At 40.0% G+C, this 19,501-nt stretch overlaps 1 protein-coding gene across 1 annotated transcript; it reads left to right on the top strand.

Moving 5' to 3' along the window:
- The first annotated feature begins 2,161 nt into the window (after positions 1-2,161).
- LOC140178586 (uncharacterized) lies at positions 2,162-3,853 on the top strand. The gene is made up of 4 exons (XM_072215780.1): positions 2,162-2,395; positions 2,700-2,922; positions 3,645-3,699; positions 3,778-3,853. Exons 1-4 carry the CDS (start codon positions 2,162-2,164, stop codon positions 3,851-3,853), a joined length of 588 nt encoding a protein of 195 aa, XP_072071881.1.
- Positions 3,854-19,501: the final 15,648 nt, after the last annotated feature.

Raw genomic sequence — 19,501 nt, 5'->3', positions numbered from 1 at the left:
ACAATTTGAGCAAATGGCCAAGAGGATTGATAGCCTCCAAGTTACAGCAGTTAACACAAGCCAACCATCATCCACATGGGGGCAAAATGAAGAAACTCAAGAAGAACAACAACAAGAGCAAGTACAGTATATGCACAACCAAGGACCAAATGAAGTGTATGGTGATACATATAATCCATCCTGGAAGAACCACCCAAACCTCAGATGGGGAGATAATCACATCCAAAACCAACAACCATGGCAGAGGAACTCAAACCAATACAACCCAAGAAGCAACCAAAACCACAACCAGCAGCAAACTAACCAGAACCCCTACAGAAAACCTCAAAACAACTACCCCAACTCCAACCAGTACCAATCCAATAACCAACCCACCAACCAAAATGCCTACCATCCACCACCCACATCTCACAACCCACCTCAAGTATCACCTGAATCTCAAAGACTCACTAACTTGGAGACCTTGATGGATAAAATGTTGAAACACCAGGAAATGACAACCAAGAACCATGAAGCCTCCATAAAGAGCCTAGAGAGGCAAATTGGGCAAATCTCCAAATAGATTTCTGTTGAGAGACCTTCAAGTTCACTGCCGAGTGACTCAATCCCAAATCCTAAGGAAGAATGCAAGGCAATACAATTAAGGAGCAATCTAGATCCCACAATTAAGACAATGATCCATAAATAGCTAAGATGTCCAAGTGTGAGTTTTGGAAGGAGGAAGTGAAGTTCCTAGGTCACGTGGTGAGCAAAGGAGGAATAGCCGTAGATCCTTCAAAAGTAAAGGCGGTGATGGAATGGGAAAGACCAACGACGGTGACAGAAGTCAGAAGTTTCTTGTGCTTAGCCAGATATTACTGGAGATTTATTGAAGGATTTTCTCGAATTGCGCTACCGATGTCTAGGTTGACAAGGAAGGAGGTATCGTGTGTGTGGACGTCGGAGTGTGAAGAAAGTTTTTAGACCCTGAAACAAAAGTTAACTTCAGCGCCTGTTTTGATTTTGCCGGAACCGCATGAACCGTTTGAAGTGTACTGTGACACTTCTTTAAAGGGTTTGGGTTGCATGCTAATGCAACACTGGAATGTAGTGGCACGCATTGCATCAGCTGAGACCGCATGAGGTAAATTACCCAACTCATGACCTGAAATTAGCGGCAATTATGTTTGCATTGAAGATTTGGAGACACCACTTGTACGGAGTGAAGTTTAGCATCTTTTCTAAGCACAAGAGTCTAAAATACATCTTTGATCAGAAGGAGCTCAATATGCGTCAGAGGAGGTGAATGGAATTGCTTAAAGATTATGATTTTGAATTGAGTTATCACCCTGGAAAGGCGAATGTGGTAGCAGACGCGTTGAGTCGGAAGTCTTTAACATTTGCTTGGATGAGAATCAAGGAAGAGGAGCTAGTGGATAAGTTTGTGGATCCTAAATTGGATATTGGTGAAGTTACCGGAAGAGCTTATTTTAATCAATTGCAGATTTCAAGTACGTTTAAAATAGAGATTCATAGGGCTCAGCAAGATGGGCAAAAGCTTCAGCAATTATTTCAACTAGTTGGTAAGGAGAGGCGTGGAGAATTCACTAAGGATGGTGAAGGATTGTGGAGATACAAGGGGAGAATTTGCATACCGAATGTCGGGAGTTTGAGGCAAGACTTGTTGTCGGAAGCTCACAACAATGGGTTTCCCATTCATCCTGGCACTACAAAGATGTACTATGACCTAAAGAAGATGTTCTGGTAGCCTGGGATGAAAGATGATGTAGCTACAATGGTATCCAAGTACCTGACGTGTCAGAAAGTGAAAATAGAGCATTAGAAACCATCGGGAATGCTACAGCCACTTGAGATTACTCAGTGGAAGTGGGAAGGAATTGCGATGGACTTTGTGACCGGTTTACCAAAGATTAGGTCGGGATTTGATGCGGTTTGAGTGATCGTGGATCGCTTAACCAAATTCGCTCATTTTCTGCCTATCCGAGTAAACTATTCTATGGAGGAGTTGGCGAGATTGTACATCAAGGAGATAGTAAGGTTGCACGGTGTGCCATCGAGCATAGTGTCAGACCATGATCCCCGATTCACATCAAGATTTTGGGGAGCTTTCCAATGGGCTTTCGGTACGAAGCTATGTCTCAGTACCACGTATCATCCACAAATGGATGGACAGTCGGAAAGGACTATTCAGACATTGGAAGATATGTTGAGAGCATGTGTCTTGGATCAACCTAGAAGTTGGGATCGTTATATGCCATTGGTTGAGTTTGCGTATAATAATAGCTTTCATGCGAGCATTGGGATGGCTTCATATGAAGCCTTGTATGGACGGAAGTGCCAATCTCCTTTTTGTTGGTATGAATCTGGTGAAGCAAGTGTATTGGGTCCTGATTTGGTAGCATAGACTACTGAAAAAATTAAGAAGACTAGGGAGAGGATTCTAACGGCATAGAGTCGACAGAAGAGTTATGTGGATCAGAGAAGGAAATCGTTGGAATTTGAAGTATGAGAGAACGTATTTCTAAGGGTTACACCGACAACTGGGATCGGAAGAGTGATTAAAACAAAGAAGTTGAATCCGAGGTTCATTGGACCGTTTGAGATCTTAAGGCGATTTCGGGCCGGTGGCATATCAAGTAACTTTGCCGCCTCACTTGTCTAACTTGCATGACGTATTCCACGTATCACAACTCTGTAAGTACACGACAAATGAGGCTCATGTGTTAGAGCCCGAGTTGGTCGAGTTGAGGGAGAACTTGACATTTCAAGTAACACCAGTGAGAATTGATGACACCAGTGTGAAAAAGTTACATGGAAAGGAAGTTCAGTTGGTTAAGGTTTCTTGGAAGCAAGTAGGAGTTGAAGAGAATACTTGGGAATTGGAGTCCAAGATGCAGAAGGATTATCCCGAACTATTCTCAGGTAGTCGTTAAATTTTGAGGGCAAAATTTCTTATTTGGTGGGGAGAATGTAAGAACCGAGACTAATTAATCGTGTAAGTAAATAATTAATATTGCCCAAAATAGGATCCAAAAAAATTGGAATGAGAATTTGAGGATTTAAATATAATTTTTGGACTCAGTAGATTTTTCTGAGTCAGAAAATGTATTTTTTGCGAAAAACTGAGAAAAACTGTAAATCGGCAGTTGAACCGATTGAACCGATTTAAATCTTCCCGGTACTGTGCGAGAAGATTTAAAATAGTGAAAAACCTTAGAAAAATATTAGAAATGGAAAACTAGGCGTTAATTTTAAAGGTTTGGCCTAAAGTTAGGCCAAACGGGCTAAAAACGCTAACGGGTTGGACTGGGTCGAAGTTGGACCCAAGCCCAACATATATATAGGTCCATTAATGAACCCATTCAGCAACAACACACTTAAACACAACACCACATAGCTGAAAGCGGAAGTAGGAAGAAACCCCCATTAACACTATTCATCATCAACTTCTCAAGCTCATAACTTGAGCTACGAAGCTCTAATCACTGCACCGTTTGCGGGCACACAATCCTTGCGAAGAGCTCTACAAAACCAACCCAAGAAACTGGTAAGAAATTCACGAAATCCCTCTCAATTCTTCCTTCCAAAATTTCAAATTCTTGGGGTTTTGTATTGAATGAATTTTTGTAATTTTGGGTGTATAGGTACACTCGAGTCTTTGATTACCTTTGGGTTTGGCCTCCAAAACTGTTGGGTAAGGTAAGAGGTTTTGAACTCTTATTAAATTTTAATTATGATGAACCCTAGTTTGATTTGTTATGATTTTTGTGTATATAGCTTGATTATTGTGTTTTTGGAGGCCTTTGGAATTGAGTTGAAGCTTGTTGGAGTTGATTGGTGGCTTGAATTATGATTGAAAGCTTGCTTGCACTCAATTTTTGGGTTTTGGAACATATTGAGAATTGGCCAAGGTATGGTTTCGGTTTCCTCTATGTAGTATATAATATTTCTGGACACTTAGGCTAGTGACCCATAGGATAGGGTTGAATTAAATTGGTTGTTGGATTGTTGAATGATGATTTATGATGAGATATAATGGATTGATGATTTGAGTATGTGATGAATTATTATGTTGAATTTGATAAAGATGGTGTAATATATTTAGATTGAGACGACATGAGATTGAATATGATGCTTGGTATTGAAAGATTTATGATTGATGAATGTATTGGTGGAGAGTTGTTTATAATGTGTTATAATTGATGATTGCGGTTGAGAATAATGAAATGTGATGGAAAATTTTGGTAAGAACGGTGTAATGTGATACAAAGGGTATATTGTGATGTGAGTTGGAGTTGGAAGGGATTTGGTTTGATTTTGGTTGATGATTGTGGTAAAAATTGAAACTTGTGAACTTTGGGTAAAACTGAAATTTTGGTGAACTTCCATGAAACTTATCTTGAGCTGCCGTGCTTGAAATTCAAAGTGTTTTATATTAAATGAAAGAAAATTGAACAAGCTTTAGAATGGTTTAAACTTTGTGGAAATCCAAATTTGGTAGAAAAAGATATGATTGTGGAAAGTTTGGTGACAAAATCTGAAATTCTGCAATGTTGCAGAATTTTGTGATTTCTGGTTTGTGTGCGCACACACACCCCTGTGATTTTTGGAACCTGTGCGCACACACAGCCTTGTGCGTACGCACACACAGGGGAAGGCCTTCTGTTCAGAGCGCTAGCACAACCTGTGCACGCACATAACCAATGAAGTATTACAACCTGTGCGTACGCACAGACCTGTGCGCACGCACACGTTGGAAGGTGCGTTCTGTTGGGGCGCTAGCACGCCTTGTGCGAGTGAACAGAATTGCAAAATTTGGTACTGGTGCATACGCACACGTTTAAAAAATCTCCCTGGGCGTGTGCATGCACATCCCTGTGCGTACGCACATGCCCTGTTTTTCAACTTAAACTTTGATTTTGACTATGTCACCTTCCCACCGAGCTTGTAAATTTCTGTGACACATTTTTAAGACTCTTGGGCTTAATTTTGGGTATTAAAACATGGGAAAAGTCTTAAGTAGAATTAATTGTATTTATTTCGAAAAGTTAGAGAACAAAGACTTAGGTTTCTGGTGTACTGAGGATGGGTATGGTGAAATAAGAAGGGAGAAAGATACCTGACTTGAGAAATTGACGAACTGATGAGTTCGGAATGGAAATATTGAATTGACAGTGGTTAAAATGAGTCGAGGACTCGGGGTGAAATGATGGATCCATGATGTACTGAAAATGTTTTCTGAAAACCAAAGTTTTATATTGAGACAATTGAGACGCTATGCGCTTGGCAGGGACGGTGGTTAATCCTGCCTGTCGAGGTAGTGGCGGCAACTGATGCCAGGGCATTTTGGCCAGTTTCACTGACCTTTTCTTTACTGTTTTTAGGATAGTTTCATGCATTTTCTTAGGAAATAAGCTAGTTTTGGGTAGATATTCACTTACACCTTGATTCAAGCATACATTGTGCATTTTACATGATTTCATGAGGATTTTGCATGAGTTTAGTGACAAATTGTATTCTGCATTACCCATGACTTGGACTAGAACTTTGATGCACTCTATTGCCTGATTTGAGGACCAAAGGAAGCAAGGAATGGGAGGTAACTTGCAAAGTTAATGAGAAAAGTGACTGCCAATGACGCTCTCGAAGCCATCATTACCCACGTTAAGAGTCACGTTAACTAAGTTAACATGAACTCTAATGTGAAGAAGGGAATTTGAGCCAACGTTAGTGACACTTAACATTATCACTAACGTTGGCCAATGCTCACAAGTGGCCACGTTAGAGTCCACGTTAACTTAGTTAACGTGGCCTCTAACGTTAAAAGGGAGAAAGGAAGCAAACGTTGGCCTAAGTGCACAATGCCACGTTAACTTGGTTAACGTGGAAGCTAACGTGAAGAGGCAAGAGTGGTCGACAATGTTAGTGACACCCAACATTGTCTCTAACGTTGGAAGCAACCACACAACCCCAAGGAGCCACGTTAACTTCCACGTTAACTTAGTTAACGTGGAGGCTAATGTGAGAGAAGAAGGTGATGGCCAACGTTAGTGACACTCAACATTGTCACCAACGTTGGAAGGAGCCACACAAGACACTATGAGCCACGTTAACTCCCACGTTAACTTAGTTAACGTGGAAGCTAACGTGGATGAGGAATGATGAGCCAATGTTAGTGACACTCAACATTGTCACTAACGTTGGGGATGGCTAAGCATGGCCACGTTATAAGCCACGTTAACCTAGTTAACGTGGATTCTAACGTGACACATGGGGGCACATTGGAACGTTAGTGACAATGTTGAATGTCACTAACGTTCTCGAAGGATGGCAAGCCCACGTTAAAGAGCCACGTTAACTAAGTTAACGTGGGCTCTAACGTAGGAGCAATGGGGGCTTTTCAACGTTATTGGGAAAGTTAAGTCCCAATAACATGTTCGAAGGACCTAGAGGCAACGTTGGTGGCAACGTTTGTGCCACTAACGTTGAGGTTAACGCGGCTTTTACTTAGGAACGTTAGTGAGAAAGTTGATTGTCACTAACGTTCTCAAACTCATATTTTCACTAAACGTTAACAACCCTAACGTCCTGAGCTAAAAGCTCTACCCACTTCACACTTTCTCTCTGCAAGTAAAGCCAAGCCCAAATGAAAAAGAGAACTGCTTCAAACTCAAGATCCAAAGGCCCAAGACTTGAAGAGCCAACTAGAAGATGAGAAGAGTAGTATATATAGGAGTAGCTTTGAATTATTTTGGAGTGTGGCTGGGAGTTGGAAAATAGCATAGAACTACTTCCTGTATTTTACTTTCTTTGCTCTTCTAGTTTTCATCATGTATTCTCCATCTTTGTTTTCACTTTCCAGAGCTATGAACAACTAAACCCCTTTCATTGGGTTAGGGAGCTCTGTTGTAATTTGATGGATCAATACTAGTTTTCATTATTCTTCTTCTATCTTTTCTCTTGATTTTACTTGAAAGCTTTCGATCTTCATCCAATTGGGTAGTTATCTTGGAAAAGAAACTATTCATACTTGGATCTCTTCTGAACCTTGGAAGAGGAATGAAGAGATCAAGCTAGAAATGCTTTCTCATGCTGGACCAAATTGGGTTTGGATGGATATGTGACTATAATCCTCTCAATGCTTGATTTGGGAAATGCATGTGGTATAATCAGTGACCATACTTCATCTCTTCTCATGGGCAATTGACCAAGGAATTGGCTATTGATCAAGATTTGAGAGATTGAATTACAAGAAATTGTAATTCAATCACTTAAGATTGCCAAGGAGATCAATGAGTGCATTGATTGAGGAAGAGATGTAAATGAGATTGATCCGGAGAATGCAACATCTCCTAAGCCCAATGAACTCCCCATTTCTGATCTTACCCATTTTCTTTAATTTCTGTCATTTACATTTATGAGCAATTCCCCCATTCCCATTTAAGATTCTGCAATTTACTTTCTGCCATTTACTTTCCCGCATTTAACTTTCTGCAATTCTCAACTCAATTTCTAATTCGCTCAACTAGAACATTCCTCTAATTAAAGTTGCTTGATCAATCAATCCTTGTGGGATTCGACCTCACTCTATTGTGAGTTTTTACTTGACGACAAATTCGGTACACTTGCCGAAGGAAATTTGTTATGAGACAAGTTTTCCGTGCATCAAGTTTATGGCGCCGTTGCCAGGGATTGATTGTTCATCAACAATGATTAGATTGGAGGATAACTAGATTGAGCATTTTATTTTGTTTTGATTTAAATTTCTATTTGAGTTATTTACTTCCTGTTTTAGTTAATTTCTTCCCTTCCCCCTACTAATTTTTTTTTTTGTTATTTACATTTCATCTCACTAACCCACTAACTGTTTAATATATTGCATCACTCACACTAACAGTAATTCTAAGAGATATACTTTCTGCACCCTTTCTCTTTGCTTGTACTTGTTGGTTGTATGACAGGGAGAAGAAGCGGGGCTTCAACTTCTTTTGATTCTGAACCTGAGAGAACCTTCCTTAACTAAGGAGGGAGGCAAGAGACAAACGTGTAGTTGGTGCTGAAGAAGAGGAGGAACACTTTGACGAATACTTTGAACCAAACATGGAAGAAAACATGGAAAACCATCATGAAGAAGAGGCTCACAACCATGGCGGAAGAGGTCGAGCAAATCATACTGGGAGGATAGAAGAGTTTTAGGCTCTTATATCAATCCAAACCCAGGAAACTATGGAAGTAGCATTCAAAAGCCAACCATCCATGCCAACAATTTTGAACTGAAGCCACAGCTCATCACCCTTGTGCAGAACAACTGTTCGTTCGGAGGAAGTGTCCAAGAGGACCCAAATCAATATTTAACCACCTTCCTGAGAATATGTGACACAGTGAAGTCTAATGGTGTTCATCCTGACACCTATAGACTGCTTTTATTTCCATTCTCACTCAGGGATAAGGCAGCCAAGTGGCTGGAATCTTTCCCAAGGGAAAGCTTGACAACTTGGGAAGACGTGGTGAACAAATTCTTAGCAAGATTTTACCCTCCTCAAAGAATCAATAGGCTGAGAGCTAAGGTCCAAACCTTCAGGCAACAAGATGGTGAGACTCTATATGAAGCATGGGAGAGGTTTAAAGACCTGACAAGGAGGTGTCCAGCTGACATGTTCAACAAATGGGTGCAGCTGCACATTTTCTATGAAGGGCTCTCTTATGAGTCAAAGAAGGCTATAGACCATTCATCCGGAGGATCTTTGAACAAGAAGAAAATCATTGAGGAGGCTATAGATGTCATTGAAACAGTAGCAGAGAACGACTACTTCTATGCTTCCAAAAGAGGGAACACAAGAGGAATAATGGAGCTAAACAATGTAAATGCTTTATTGGCCCAAAACAAGCTCATTACCCAACAGCTAGCTGACCTCACCAAGAAGATGGAGAGGAACCAAGTAGCAGCAATCTCCACTTCATCAACAACCCAAGAAGGAGTGAATGAAGAAGCAGAGGGTAGTCAGGAGCAAGCCAACTACATTGGGAATTCACCTAGGCAGAACCATGATCCTTACTCCAAGAATTACAACCCTGGATGGAGGAATCACCCAAACTTTGGGTGGGGAAATCAACAAGACCAAAGCCTTGATCAAAGACGCCCAAATCCAAACAATTTCACATTTAGACCATATCAACATCCCAATAAAAACACCTCTCCACATTCATATCAAGGCCAGAACAACCCTCCTCAACCTGACCTATCATCATTTGATGAAAGAATCTCAAGGATTGAAAATCTACTTGAAGGCATATGCAAGGATATCCAAGACAACAAGGTGTTCAAGGAGGAAGTGCGAGCCAGTTTCAAGAACCAAGGAGACACAATCAAGAGGTTAGAATCTCAGGTAGGATATCTCTCTGAGCAAATTCCCAAACCCACAGATGGATTCCCAAGTGACACAGAGAAGAATCCGAGAGGTGAAACAAAGAATGTAAGATGGGAAGATTGCAAGATGGTCACTATAAGTGATAAGGAGACTGAGGACAAGCCAAGCAAGCTGTCAGAACAACCTGAAGATAACTCAATAGAGAAGGAGGAAAAAGAATACCAAGAACCAGAAATATCAAAACAGGAGCTGCTGAGACTCTATGCACCTTTTCCCCAACTGCTCAATGGTGCTGTGGAGAAGAGAATATACTCAAGATTTCTTGACTTGTTTGCATCTTTGCATGTGAACATACCATTCATCAAGACTATCCAACAAATGCCTGCATATACAAGTATATGAAGGAGCTGCTTCCTAGGAAAAGCTCACTCAAGGGAGGCCAGACTATAGTGATGAACAAGGGGTGCAGTGCCCTCATTCAACCACAGTTGCCTACGAAAAGAAAAGATCCAGGGAGTTTTCATGTCCCTGTGCCATAGGAGAAACAATGTTTGATAGAGCACTCCACGATTTGGGAGCAAGCATCAACTTAATGCCCTTAGCCCTGGTGAAGAGACTGCAGATCAATGAGATATTGCCCACAGATGTGGTCATCAGGCTGGCTGACAAAACTCAAAAACAAGCAATAGGGGTGGTGGAAAATGTGTTGTTAAAGGTTGGGAAATACTACCTCCCAACATACTTTGTCATCTTGGACATGGAAGAGAGTCACACTCACCCAATCATATTGGAAAGACCATTCCTAGCTACAGCCAGAGCACTCATAGATGTGGAGCGAGGGGAGCTAATATTGAGGATCCATGATGAACAACTCAGCTTCAATGTCTTCAAACTCTCCCAAGAAGCTGACCAAGAAAATAAAGAACCAAGCACAGATCGTAACGAAATATTGACAGAGGAAGCAAACATTGAAGCACAACCAGCCCAACTGGGAAAGCCCTTGGTTGATGAACAAGGAAATAAGCAACTGTCACAGCTCAAGGAAAAGCTGGAGGAACCTAAACCACCAGAAACATGTGAAGACAACAACAAAATTTCCTTAGAAGAAGAAGCTACAAAGAGCAAGGCAACATCAAAAGGGACAAAGAAGAAAGTACTAAGGGGGTGGAGGAACAAGAAGATCCCTACGGAAGACTTCTCTCCAGGAGATAAAGTGAACTCAGCTTACTTCCTAGATATCCCCCCTAATCTCTCGACTGTACCATCTCAGTTACCTAAGGTCTTCACTATTAACAAAGTCCTCTCCTTGGAACATGTGGAGATCATTGATACAACCAATGGATATAAGTCCAAGGCAAGAGGGGAGGACTTGAAGCATTATCAACCTTCCTGATGAAGGAGAAACGTCAAGCTAGTGACGCTAAAGAAGCGCTTCATGGGAGGCAACCCATGTTTTATTAGCTTTTACTAGTAAATAAGTCAATATTCATAAATTCCAACCCAAACTTGGTGACGTTCTTATATTGCAGTATATATAGTGAAGAACAAGTTTGGTATTCAAAGCATACCAAGAAAGCATGAATGCAACAGAGAGCATGCTAGTCTTGGAGCTTTGAACAGAACTTTTCATCACAGTGCTTCAAATTAAGTTTGGTGTCACCCCATGGTGCCACCAAAATGCATATAAGGATACACAGTTAGTTAGTTAGTTGGAGTTCATGAATAAACAATCTAATCTTTTCTTTTCTTTATTAATTATAGCCGTAAAGGCTAAATTGTCTTTTTGATATTATGTCTTACTTTTCTTATTTGATCTTTATAGGGAAAGGAAAGGAGCATTAAAGGAGATTGATTGGACAATTTAATGAGAAAGGTTCGGCCACTTCATGAAGAGGGCACTATACACGTGCCTCAAAGGGGAATACATTGGGAATGGTTGCCATGCAACATTGGAGGAAGAACAAACTTGGAAAGCGAACCAACTACATCATAAAGTTGAGAATCCTCGTGCTTACTCCATACACAACCCCATCTGTTCATCATACACCAACCTCATCAATCCACACCTTTCATCTCTTCATCACTTCTCTATATAAGTGAATCAAATTCACACCATCTCCACATTTGAAATTCATACCCCTTGCACTTTACTTTCCAGCAACCAATTCTTCAACCTCCCACTCTCTAAACCCCACATCTCTTCCCTTCACTACACCCGTTTTGCTTTAATTTCATTCATGGCATCATCAAGTTCCAAGAGGCAGAAGAGGAAGGAACCAACGGAAAACATTCCCTTCGACGAGAAGAGATTCAAGACTGCCTTCCATGAACGAGAATTTGAGCGGATAAAGCTCAAAAAGATACTGCCCGAGTTAACCTTCCAAATCAATGAAGACAAATGCCCACAGATTTGGGAGAAGATTGAAGAAAGATGGTGGCAATTGCTCACCAATCCAGAGGGGAAGATCAATGCAAACCTCATCAAAGAGTTCTACGCAAATGTGGTCAGAAAAGACAAAACCAGGACCCCAACCTTCAAAAGCTATGTAAGAGGAAAGGAGGTAGATTTCAGCCCAAATGCTATAATAAGAACTCTTCACCTGAAATCACCATATTTTGATGAGCCTAGCTATCATGCAAGGATAAGTAAAAGCCAAGACAATGATAAGCTCACTGAGATAGTGACTGACATCTGTGTTATAGCAGCGGACTGGGAGAGGTATGGAGATGGGAGACCCCGGTTCATCAAGAGGGGAGACCTCAGCCCAGAAGCCAAGGGGTGGTTTGAACTTGTAAGGAGGTCTATTCTCCGAGCTGCGAATAATTCAGAGGTAAATATTAATCGAGCAACTATGGTACATTGCCTAGTACAAGGTGGAGAAATCAACGTACATGAACTTATAGCTGAGGGAATTCAAGATTCAGCTGAGAAGCTTGAATCAGGTGCCAGGCTTTGGTACCCCAGCACCATTCTCCGATTGTGCACAAAGGCCAAAGTGGTTTTTGAGGATAGTAATCCAGACTAGGTTAACCCAGGGAGGCTAATGACAACCCAGCGTATGGCCTATACCACACTTGCTCAGCAACAAAGAAGGCCACAAATAGGGAAACTAAAAGCAAAGGAAGGAGCCCACCAAGAGGAGTCTCATGAGGAAGAATATCAACAGGGAGAGTATCCTTACCTAGTCGATTTGAATATGAATCACCTTCTAAGAGCTATTGAAGATTTGGGGATGAGACATATGGAAGGACAAGAGCAAATATTGAACTGGATGAGCCAACAAGAAGAGTGGAAGAAACAACAAATGGAGCAGCAACAGGAACAATACTCCCAGCTAACTCAAGCCATCCACCAAGTTACTGAGAGGCAAGAACGTCAAGATAAGCATTGGCAGGAACTCAATCAGCACAAATAGCCTAGATGACAACATTCAATGAGTTCACTGTGCTTAATGAAGGACGGCAATTACATCGGGAGGAGTTCTATGTCAACACTCAAGCCAAGTTGAACTACATGTCCAATAATCTGCATCATCTACACTATGCCATCCCTACATATGATGAGGTCCAAAAGGATTTTATAGAACAAGAGGAAAAGAAGGTGAAACAGCAAAAGGAAATACTCAAGAAGAAGATGGAAGATGGTGGTTTCTGGAAGAAGCTGCTTGGAAAAGGCAAGGGAAGTGGGAGCACAAGCAATCAAGAAGGAGAGCATGGACATCCACAAGAGTAAAAGGTGGTGGAGTTCCTTCTTTGTTCCATCTTTCTCTATGTTTTAAATAAGGAAGGTCTTGTATGAAATAGAACTTGCTTCCATGTTATGTTTAAACCTTTTTCAATTCTGTCTTTTAGGTTTTTGGTATTGAAGAAAGTCTCTGTGTGCTAGTCTTTATGTTACTACACCATCTCCTTACTTAATTGTATGTTTGTCCCTTTAAATCAAATGAAAAGAAAATGAGTTGTTTTTAAAAAGACCAGAGTGGAGTTCATAATATGGAAGTGCATTCATGAGTTTTTGGTGTGATCATAAGTTAGCTAAGTTGGTTCAACCACAAGGTGGAAGGACAACTATCTGTCATGAATACCATGCTTGAGACACACCCCATGAGACTAGCTAAATAAGAAGATCCTAATAAGAAAAAAGGAAAGAACAATCAAAGTTGAGGAATAAAAGAAAAAGACTAAGCAATAAGGCTAGGCACCAATGGTTTTAAATCTTGAAGCATGTGTCTGTGGTGTTCCTGTGTGAGGGATCTACTTGGATGAATAAGCTCTTATGGGTGCCTTATCACTTGGTAACTTGGGTTAACTAACTTGGGATTATCAGCTGAAAGTCCACTATCAAGAGTAACCTTCACCACAGAACATTTAGTAACCCAAAGAGGTGCTGGACACCAAGGCCTCAAGAAAAGAAAAAGAATAAACTATATGCCTATGGTGTGCATGTATGGGGGAGAGACTTGAGCAAGTAAGTCCTTAGGGGTGCTTCAACACCTAGCACCTTGAACCAACTGGTTCGGGAGTGTTGGCTGAAAGCTTATTTTAAAGAGTTGCCCCTTTACAGAACACTTAGCCTAAGAACAAAAATAAGCCCTGAAATAACAACAAAAGGATCAATAAATAAAAGTTTCATGGGATGCAATCATAGTGAGTATTCTAGGATATGATAAAGGTTTGAAAGCCAGGAATGAACCTAAGTTGCTATGCATGAAACCAACATAAAACCAGGGACATGACTTCCACAAGAATGACTCATTTCTCTTGGTATCCCATTCATCATTCTCTTGTTCCAGTACTTGCTTAGGGACAAGCAAGCTTTAAGTTTGGTGTTGTGATGCCAGGGCATTTTGGCCAGTTTTACTGACCTTTTTTTTACTATTTTTAGGATAGTTTCAGGCATTTTCTTAGGAAATAAGCTAGTTTTGGGTAGATATTCACTTACAACTTGATTCAAGCATACATTGTGCATTTTACATGATTTTATGAGGATTTTGCATGAGTTTAGTGACAAATTGTATTCTGCATTACCCATGACTTGGACTAGAACTTTGATGCACTCTATTGCCTGATTTCAGGACCAAAGGAAGCAAGGAATGGGAGGTAAATTGCAAAGTTAATGAGAAAAGTGACTGCCAATGACGCTCTCGAAGCCATCATTACCCACGTTAAGAGTCACATTAACTAAGTTAATGTGAACTCTAATGTGAAGAAGGGAATTTGAGCCAACGTTAGTGACACTTAACATTATCACTAATGTTGGCCAATGCTCACAAGTGGCCACGTTAGAGTCCACGTTAACTTAGTTAACGTGGCCTCTAACGTTAAAAGGGGAAAGGAAGCAAACGTTAGTGACATTCAACATTGTCACTAACGTTGGCCTAAGTGCACAATGCCACGTTAACTCCCACGTTAACTTGGTTAACGTGGAAGCTAACGTGAAGAGGCAAGAGTGGTCGACAACGTTAGTGACACCCAACATTGTCACTAACGTTGGAAGCAACCACACAACCCAAGGAGCCACGTTAACTTCCACGTTAACTTAGTTAACGTGGAGGCTAACGTGAGAGAAGAAGGTGATGGCCAACGTTATTGACACTCAACATTGTCACTAACGTTGGAAGGAGCCACACAAGCCACTATGAGCCACGTTAACTCCCACGTTAACTTAGTTAACGTGGAAGCTAACGTGGATGAGGAATGATGAGCCAACGTTAGTGACACTCAACATTGTCACTAACGTTGGGGATGGCTAAGCATGGCCACGTTATAAGCCACGTTAACCTAGTTAACGTGGATTCTAACGTGAGACATGGGGGCACATTGGAACGTTAGTGACAATGTTGAATGTCACTAACGTTCTCGAAGGATGGCAAGCCCACGTTAAAGAGCCACGTTAACTAAGTTAACGTGGGCTCTAACGTAGGAGCAATGGGGGCTTTTCAACGTTATTGGGAAAGTTAAGTCCCAATAACGTGTGCGAAGGACCTAGAGGCAACGTTGGTGGCAACGTTTGTGCCACTAACGTTGAGGTTAACGTGACTTTTACTTAGGAACGTTAGTGAGAAAGTTGATTGTCACTAACATTCTCGAACTCATATTTTCACTAAACGTTAACAACCCTAACGTCCTGAGCTAAAAGCTCTGCCCACTTCACACTTTCTCTCTGCAAGTAAAGCCAAGCCCAAATGAAGAAGAGAACTGCTTCAAACTCAAGATCCAAAGGCCCAAGACTTGAAGAGCCAACTAGAAGATGAGAAGAGTAGTATATATAGGAGTAGCTTTGAATTATTTTGGAGAGTGGCTTGGAGTTGGAAAATAGAATAGAACTACTTCCTGTATTTTACTTTCTTTGCTCTTCTAGTTTTCATCATGTATTCTCCATCTTTGTTTTCACTTTCCAGAGCTATGAACAACTAAACCCCTTTCATTGGGTTAGGGAGCTCTGTTGTAATTTGATGGATCAATACTAGTTTTCATTATTCTTCTACTATCTTTTTCTCTTGATTTTACTTGAAAGCTTTCGATCTTCATCCAATTGGGTAGTTATCTTGGAAAAGAAACTATTCATACTTGGATCTCTTCTGAACCTTGGAAGAGGAATGATGAGATCAAGCTAGAAATGCTTTCTCATGCTGGACCAAATTAGGTTTGGATGGATATGTGACTATAATCCTCTCAATGCTTGATTTGGGAAATGTATGTGGTATAATCAGTGACCATACTTCATCTCTTCTCATGAGCAATTGACCAAGGAATTGGCTATTGATCAAGATTTGAGAGATTGAATTACAAGAAATTGTAATTCAATCACTTAAGATTGCCAAGGAGATCAATGAGTGCATTGATTGAGGAAGAGATGTAAATGAGATTGATCCGGAGAATGCAACATCTCCTAAGCCCAATGAACTCCCCATTTCTGATCTTACCCATTCTCTTTAATTTCTGTCATTTACATTTATGAGCAATTCCCCTATTCCCATTTAAGATTCTGCAATTTACTTTCTGCCATTTACTTTCCCGCATTTAACTTTCTGCAATTTTCAACTCAATTTCTGATTCACTCAACTAGAACATTCCTCTAATTAAAGTTGCTTGATCAATCAATCCTTGTGGGATTCGACCTCACTCTATTGTGAGTTTTTACTTGATGACAAATTCGGTACACTTGCCGAAGGAAATTTGTTATGAGACAAGTTTTCCATGCATCAGCGGCGTAAGGACGGTGGTTAATCCTGCTTACATTGAGATGTGAGGTCTGTGGCAAGAGTGTCTCGCTCGCATCCCTTCGGATCAATAGAGTGTGCAGGCACAAAATCCTGGACGGTGTTCCGAGAACCATATCTCGGGGGTTCCCAATTATGATTCCGAAGGGCGACATCTCCATGGAGATGTGTCAGGTTGGTAGTTGAACCAACAATGTGATATCACAGCCAATAGTCCAAGCATTCATCATATGCATCTTCTATCTATTTGTTTGCTTTGCCGACTTGTAATGGCTTACCTAATTGTATAACATGCCTAATTGCCTACTTGAATTACTTGCTGACGAACGGATTTCTGCCGGTAAAGAATTTTATAAAAAATAATCACGTTGTAGGTATAGTTTCTAAACCAACAGAGAATCTTTTTGTGCAAAAACTTTGGTTGTCACAAGTAACAAAATCTAATAAAATTTATAACCGAAGTATTTAAACCTCGGGTCGTCTCTCAAGGAATTGCAGGGAGGTGTATTTATTATTAGTTATGGGTTTTTGTTTTCTGAGAAATTTTAAGAGTTGAATAACAGAAATAAATAATTGTAAATTAATACAATGAAAATTAAAAGAGATTTATATATTCTAATTAAAAAGCCTTGAATGGAAGAATGATTAATTGGAAGTTCTATTCTTGTTGGAATTCTCTCAAGTGTAGTATAAAGAGGTTGTTGTTTTCACTTAGTTAACCCTTAATAAATAAAGGAAAGTCAAGTGATTGAGCTAACTCTTATTCACAAATCCTAGTCCTTTCCCTTGGGAAGGTCTAGCGTTAGTAAATACAGAATTAGCCAACAACTTCCAATTTAACTATCCACTTGAGCATTCCAACTCAAGTGTCTCCTCTTAATCAACCCCATATCAAGTTGGGAGTCTACTCTGCCATCTTGCATATCATCTTTGTTGTTGGGAGTTTGGAATAGAAAAGAGACATGATAATAAAATTGAAAGCAATTAAATAAATAATAAAATTAAATGAAAAGGTATTAAAATTAAGGATATTAAAGAGTAAGAGACAAGGAAATCAAACTAGAATGATAAAAACTTCAACAGAGGTAGTAACTCTTATTGATTGGCTGGATTCTCCCACTTTATAGCCTCTAATCTATGTGTTCTGGGCTGAAAACTGGATCAAAAACAGTCCAGAAATCGCTCCCAGCGATTTTTGATATGTCCAGGTCGCTGCAAAGTCACGCGGAAGCGTCGTCCACGCGTTAGCATGGATTGGGTTTTTGCTAGGTGACGCGTCCCTATGACCCACGCGTTTGTGTCGCCTGGCTTCGGGGCAGCTTTGGCAAATTATATATCGTTGCGAAGCCCCAGATATTATTTCTAACGCAACTAGAACCGCGTCATTTGGACCTCTGTAGCTCAAGTTATGATCGATTTAGTACCAGGAGGTCAGGCTGGATAGCTTTAGCAGTTCCTTTAGTTTCTTGTATTCCTTCCACTTTTGCATGCTTCCTTTCCATCCTCTAAGCCATTCCTGCCCTATAAACCTTGAAAACACTTAACACACATATCAAGGCATTGAATGGTAATGAGAAAGGGTTAAACATAGCAATTTTAAGGCCAAAGAAGCATGTTTTCAATTATAGAATAACACTAGGAAGGAATGTGTAAACTCATGCAAATCATATGAATAAGTGAGCGGAGAGTTGATAAAAACCACTCAATTAAGCACAAGATAAATCATAAAATAGTGGTTTATCAACCTCCCCACACTTAAACATTAGCTTGTCCTCATGCTAAGCTCAAGAGAAACTATAAGAGTGAAGATGAATGGTTGAATGTATGAAATGCAACCTATCTGTATAAATGCAACTACATGCAGAATGCTTTTTCCTACTTGGTGAAAAAGTAAATAAATCTTTCAAGAACAAATATGAACTGGATTTCACTAATTCAAATCATAAAAATGAAGTACAATTAGACTTGCAGAAGAAAATAGCTCATGAAAGCCGGGAACAAAGAATCGAGCATCGAACCCTCACTGGAAGTGTATGCACTCTAATCGCTAAAGTGTTTAAGGTTCGATCTCTCAATTCTCAACTAATCTTGCTTTCTAAGGCTTGCTCTTCATCTAACAATCAACAAAAATTTAATGCATAAATACACATATCAAGAGGTCTTTTAAGGGTTGTAATGGGGTTAGGGTCAAAGTAGGATTGTATTTGGCCAAGTGGACTAAAATCTGAATCCTTAATTAACTTAAACTTTTCACCTAACTTTAGACAATCCATGTAACCATAATACCACATCTAATTATCCATTAACCATGTTTTCCACATATTCATGCATCCTAATTTCAAGTACAGTACATATGCATTGCTTTCACCACTTACTTTGGGGCATTTTGTCCCCTTTTTTTATTTGCTCTTTTTCTTTTCTTTTTCTCTCTTTTTTTTCTTTTTTTTCTTTTTCTATTTTTCTTCTCTTAATATTTTTTTTTTCATAATTTTTCTTTCTTTTGCTTTTCTTAAGGCATATGATTAAGGTATTGAATGCATGAACATATTCTCAACATTCTTTCACATTTTCAGAAAATTCTAACATACTCAATTCTCAAACCAAATGTTTCCAAATCCAACTTTCCCACACTTAATTCATGAGCACTCTCACTAGTCTAAGCTAACCAAGGATTCAAATTAAGGACATTATTGTTTTCCGCTTAGAGTTAATGATGTGCTAAAGTAAAGAACAAAGGCGTAAAATAGGCTCAAAATTGGTTTGCAAGGGATAATAAAAGGTAAGGCCATATGGGTATGTAAGCTTAGCGAAATAAGGCCTCAATCATGTAAGTGTATGCATACATAAAACAAAGGAAATATAGAATCAAGCAAGACAAAGATCACAATTTTAGAGAGAACAATACACACC

The sequence above is a fragment of the Arachis hypogaea genome, chromosome 14 (assembly GCF_003086295.3).
Source record: "Arachis hypogaea cultivar Tifrunner chromosome 14, arahy.Tifrunner.gnm2.J5K5, whole genome shotgun sequence".
Classification (NCBI taxonomy): Eukaryota; Viridiplantae; Streptophyta; class Magnoliopsida; order Fabales; family Fabaceae; genus Arachis; species Arachis hypogaea.
This window is presented reverse-complemented; position numbering and strand designations above follow the sequence as displayed.